The sequence below is a fragment of the Manacus vitellinus genome, unplaced genomic scaffold, assembly GCF_001715985.3.
Source record: "Manacus vitellinus isolate BGI_N305 unplaced genomic scaffold, ASM171598v3 scaffold_58_pilon, whole genome shotgun sequence".
NCBI lineage: Eukaryota > Metazoa > Chordata > Aves > Passeriformes > Pipridae > Manacus > Manacus vitellinus.
Window position 1 is genome coordinate 2,604,626 of NW_021940671.1, and position 5,788 is coordinate 2,610,413.

Here is a 5,788-nt window from a genome sequence, read left to right on the forward strand (position 1 = left end):
AGCAGGAAAACCCACTGCAGGAAAACCCACTGCTAAAAACCAGCGGGACTTTTAATCCAGGTGCTCCCGGCCGTGCCTTCTGCTCCCCCCCGCGCCGAGCCCAGGGCTCCCCGCCGCTCCCGCACGCCGCTTGCCAGCCGATTTCATGGCAATCAGACAAATATGCTCCTTTCTGTCCTTCAACCAAGCCGGCCCCAGCTGATAGACCGGGGCGAGCAGCCCCGCTGATAAGTCCCAAAGCAAAGTCTACTCTCTGTACACTCATTTTCTTTCAGCTTCCTTGCAAGCGCCGGGCCGCAGAAAGAGAGGGAAACAGCCCGAGCTCCGAGGGGGAAGTGGCTTTTTTGGAAACCGAGGGCAGAAGGGTGCAGATCCCCCCCTCTTCAGCCCTTAATTTTTAGTGGTGAAGGATGCGAGGGGCAGAAAGAGAGACACGAGGAGGCTGCAGCGAGCGGGCGCTGCGCATCCAGACCTTCCACACTTATCGCACGCGAACTCCAACTTATAATTTATAGACAAAAAAACCCCCCACCAACCAAAAAAAAACAAAAATCAAAGCCTCTTTTCTGGCTCCTTCGCTTCCTTCCACTTGACTTAATTATCGTAAATTCGCCATTTGCCACTCTCCCGAATATACCACCTTGGTCGCAAGCGACAATAAACCAGAAGAAATGGAAAGGCAGCGTCTGCAGCGCTGCAAAACTTTCTCGCCCGGGCTCTTTCAGACCTTCCAGCTAAATTCAAGCGAGATACCCCTCTCTGATCAGAGCATATTTCTGCACCACAAAAAATAATAAAACACTGCAGGATGCAAAAAAAAAAATATCATAGTAATAATAGGAACCAGACGTGTGCTCCAGCCTTATTGCCAATTGCTGTTAAAGGAGCTAAAACAGCACAAAGGCCAGGAAGAATTACAAAATCTCAGCCCCGCTGCTCTCCCCCCTCTGTCTTTCGACACACGGAGCCGAGTCTTTCTTATTTTTTTTTTCCTGATGCGTCTTAGATTAAATCCACACTGAGAGCAGCGATCCCCACCCCGTCCCTTTCCCCATAGTGGGGAGCGATACCGGGAAAAGAAAATGGTAAAACCCCCCCTAAGCATTCTTCCCCCCATCCCACCCCCAGTCCTCGCTTTTAATTGCCTTCCCCGAGGTCGGTATTAGGAGAGTGCCCGACCCCCTCCCCCGGCGCCTTCCCGAAGTTGGATCTAGGAGGTTTTGGGGGGAGAGAGAGAAGAACGGGATGGGCTTCGTGATTTTCAAGGGAACAGCGCGGAGCAAAAGTTCTCTTAAAAGCCAAAACACGTAAAACAAATCCTCTCTTAATCTCCTTACCTTATCATTCTGGTATGCGGTCACTGCGATGAATTCAGTCTCCGGGAAAACGTAGGTCCTGAACGTGCTGTAGGGAAGCTTGAGGATATCGTTGGCTCGGACGATGTGGAACCGGGGCTGGTACTTGTGCATGGAGTTTAAAATGGTCTATGGGGGGGCAGCGGCCGCAGCAGAGAGGGCAGGAGGGGGGGAAAGAAAACGGTCAGCAGGAGCAGCACCCCCGCCTCGCACTTCCCCCAGCCATCGGCACTTTCTCCTCCTAATTTGCCTTCCCTCTCCTTCCTCCCCTCACTCCTCCTCCCCGCCGAGCACACTCCAAACACACGCACACGCCTTGCAGCATCCAACTAAAAGTACTGACAGCTCCAGCTCGCCGGAGTTAGGCTCTCGCTGGACCTTTTCGGAGGGAAGGGGGAAAATCCCATCGGAGCTGTTGGAGAGAAGCTGTTGGGCTCCGGCCGCAATGTCTTTTGATTTCAAAGTGTAAAAAAAAAAAAGAATAATAAAAATAAAATCAACTAAAGAAGCAGCGGCAGCTACAATAGCAACACCAACCACGAGAGCCTCGGCTCGGTCTAATTGCGTGCCCCAATTCACTTAAGGCCTTCTGCGAAAGGCAAAAATGTATCGTCTAATCAAATCACAGGCAGCAAATGCAATCTTCGGCACATTAGAAATCCCCCGGCCGCGGCCACCACCAGCAAGCCCCGGCTCCGAGGCGGAGGCTTTCCCAGGAACAGAAAGAAATGGCAAGGATCGTTCAGAGCACTTATCAGCAGGTTTGTTTGATTTCACTCTTAGGGTAAGTTTTTATCTCTGCACACCCGGTAAATGTAAAGGAGTGGATAGACATGAATGGGCAACTTGACCTCTGCTTTTGGTCCCTGTTTATTTTCACTCCTGCTTGCTTTACATTATCCAGATTAATACAGATTTAAAGGTTTGCGTACTTAGGCCTTTAAGCCCTTTATACACATATGCATATCGTTTTCCTACGCTTAAAAAGTGTGATCGACTTTATTAAAAATATATAGAGATATATAAAATCACCGCAGCCCCGAGAAATATCGAGTTGCTCTACGCTGGAAATATACCTCTAAAGTTAACGCTGAGTGGCACGGAGAGGTTACAGAGTAAACTCCAGCGTTTAATCCTGACCTCAGCAGGGGGAAAAATCAAGGGCTATCCTAAACCGGAGAGATGCCCGTCCCCGTGTGCGCGGAGGGGTGTTTATTCCCTGTTTTCCCCGCATTTCGGGAGCCCGCGGGAGCTGCCAGCGGGGCTGCGGGTACAGCCCGGCCGAGCAGTCGCCGTGCTCCGGGTGGACCCCCCCGCGCTGGGACCCCCCTGCTCCGGCCGGGTTGGAGAGGGAGGGAATGTGGGGAGGGGGGTGGCAAAGGAAGGTGTAAAAGGCACTCACAAATCCGTGCTTGTCAGAGATGTTGTTAGTGAGCTTCAGCTTGTGAAAGGTGACGACTTTGGACATCCATTGTTCGCCGGTGGCCGGGCTGTCCGGGTGGATGTACATTCTCTTTGGCATTTCAGGGTCAGCTTTGCCGGCTACCATCCACCGGGAATTATGGAATTTGTACCTACAATCATCAGCCGCCACAATATCCATCAATAAAATGTACTTGGCCTTTTTATCCAGTCCAGTGCATCTCACTTTAAATGGAGGAAACATTCTCCTATGGGCAGAGAGAGGGGAAGGGGGGGAGGAGAAAGAAAAGAAACGATGAAAATAAAATTAATTACAGCGTTTAAATAAGCTTCTGAATTTCGGTAGTGTGTCTACCGAACAATCACTTCAGCTCTCAAAAGTAGAAAAGTAAGCGTGTGTCCACCAAAAAGGCTTCCCCCCCCCATCCCCAGCCGAAAGGCTTCTCAAACGCTTAAAACTTTCAGGAGAAAATGGTCCCTGGATGGGAGAGGTACTCGTTCCCTAGAAATCAGCAGGCGCCTACCTCTGCCATTCCTAAACAGCAAAGGCCCATTTTGGGCTCTCTGATGTCTCATTAGTTTCCTTTTCGCCTGCTAAACAAAGAAATGGGAACAGATCGCACCCCGGTAAAATAAATATTCTGCATTATTATAACCCAGTCACACGACGAAGAGCAGGGAGGGGAGTTTTTCACTTTGCAGAGGAGAAAAAGAGCCCCAGCGAGGGCAGGGTGGCTGCCGGGGCTCTCTCCCCGTGCTCCAGCCTCCCGGAGATCCCCCCGTGTGCCGAGGGCTCCCTGCAAACCCCGCTCCCCTCCACTCCCAAGTCCGGCTCCAAACTGCAACAGGATACCACAAATTTGCTGTTTATTATATCGAGCGGTTGGCATTCAGCAAATCTCAACTTAAAAGGAAACACATGACTTTGCAACACGTAAGAGCCCTTAATACCGGCCGAGGCTTTCACGCAAAAACTTCTGACCACAATTAACAGAGAAAACTTCGGGAAAGCAGTAAAATGGGCGAGGGGAATTTTTTTTCCCCTCCTTGCTGCTTTTAGGACTTGTATTTTTTTTTCCCCGAGCCTGCAGCCTGCAACTGGTGCTCTGCAAGTAGGTGAAGCTCCTGCTAAGGCAGCTGAAGGCCATCTAAGAAGACTTTTCAGGAGTGGCTTCCTCGAGTAATTCTCCTGGCAAATCACACGCGGAGACTTGGGGAGGTTTCTCAGAGAGCCCCTTAGGAAAACACCCGGGCGCGAAGGGGGTTTTCACCCTATGTGTCATCACAGCAATAGGCAGAGTTGTAAAAGAGCCCAGATGTCAATGAGTAGCGAATATAGAGAGGGATTTCAGACGGGTAAACCTATAAAAAGCAGAAATGCCGAGCGTGGACGCGCCGTGTGTATTCATTCATTCCCACGTGAAGGTTATATAAATACAGGGACAGGCAGCGCGGAGCTGCAAACCCTTCCCTGCCACTCCAGCAGCGGCTGCAGGACCGCTGGGGAGTTCTGTCAGCTTTTTGTGCATTTCTAGATATAATCAGTCACCACAAACGCCGCCTAAATCCGTGCATTGAGAGAGGCACAAGCTGATATATCGAGCCTGTCTGCCCTCCTGCAGCTCCCGCCCCACCAGCAGCAACACGCCGCTCCAAAGGATTTTTCCTTTATTCCCCTTTCTCCTTCTTACGGAAGAAAAACTGCGTGCAGCGAGGCTGAAACCAGGCCAGCCCCTTTTCCAACCCCAAATTATTTTCTTCCTGCTCCCAGTCTTCTCCAGAAAGTATTAAGCTACTGAACCATGAAGGGACCCCCTCTCGCCCCCTGCACACGCTGAGCAGGGCCGGTTCGTGGCTAGGCTTTTCCCTGCAGCCTGGTGCCCCACATGGGCTCGGATCTTCAGCTGCCTAACACTTTCCATAATTCCAGGTGAAAGGAGATTTACGGAGAAAGGCGCCGGAGAGAAAGCCTTGCTCTGGAGCAGCCTGGTGGGGTGCAGAGGCTGAGGGGTGGGGGGAGAGGGGGAGGAAAGAAAGGCACGAACCCCCCGACCCAGACCTACCTTCCCGATTTGGTAATCACCATCTCCGTGCCTCTTTTATGGAACTGCTCCCAAAGCTCTTTAGCTTCCAGATGCACTTTCGGATCGTCTTCCACCTCTTCTTCTGGCTCCAGAGTTTTTAAAGGCCTCAGATGGGCTGCTGCCTGGTGACCCAGGGAAGAAAAGGGGATACCAGTCTCTGCAGCCCCCACTAACTGATCCATGATGGGTTTAGCCAGAGCCCCGGGAAGGGAAAGGGCGGCTGCCCCATTGGGAGGCAAAGCCAGAGCCGGGAAGAAGGGAGGCTGATGTCCCAGCACAGCGCTCATGGCAAAGTCCGGTGCCCGGTGCGGTAAAAAAGGATGATAAGCCATGCTTGTCCCAGGGATTACTGGATCTCTCATCGGTAAATTCATCCACTCCACTCCTCGGTCTTCCTACTGCTGGAGTAGTCCCGGAGTGGTTTCTAACAGCACATCACGAAGAAGAAAAATTAAGATAATAACAACAACAGCAATAAAGCACCAAAAATAATAATAATAAAAAAATAAAAATAGGGTGGGGTAAAGAAGCTCTAGACAGCACAGTACATGGGGGACAGGCAGAACTTCTACAGCCTACAACTTTCCGAGCCGGGGCACATCCCCAGCCCTCGAGACAGCGGATTAACAGGATTGTTCATTATTAGTCTTGCTTTTTTTCGTGTTCGGTCTCTGAGGTTTTGTTTCGCTTTTTAGTTGATCGGGTTTTTTTCCTGAGTGGAAGTCCTTGCGCTGGAAAAGGAACGCCGAAGAAGGGAGGAAAAAAAAAAAATCCACCGGGTTCGCTGTCTGCTCCTGTTGCCGCAGAAGGGCTGGACAAGCCGAGATCCTTTTTTTCCTTCTTCTTTTTTTCTCTTTAGTCCCAATCCCCTTTCTCTCCTTCCGTGGCGGAGGGTGACGGCTCGAAGCTGGGTTTTCTTTTTGGGTG

The 5,788-nt window shown here is 51.1% G+C and overlaps 1 protein-coding gene across 1 annotated transcript in view; it reads right to left on the minus strand.

Annotated features, from left to right (window-relative positions):
- The window catches only part of TBX3 (T-box transcription factor 3), an 8,366-nt gene extending 3,131 nt beyond the window's left edge, over positions 1-5,235 (minus strand). Inside the window, exons 1-3 of the mRNA XM_029963292.1 lie at positions 4,841-5,235; positions 2,758-3,025; positions 1,338-1,484 (exon numbers count right to left, since the gene is read on the minus strand). Coding sequence (XP_029819152.1) covers positions 1,338-1,484; positions 2,758-3,025; positions 4,841-5,235 — 810 coding nt within the window. The remainder of the gene's footprint in view (positions 1-1,337; positions 1,485-2,757; positions 3,026-4,840) is intronic.
- Between the last annotated feature and the right edge of the window lie 553 nt (positions 5,236-5,788).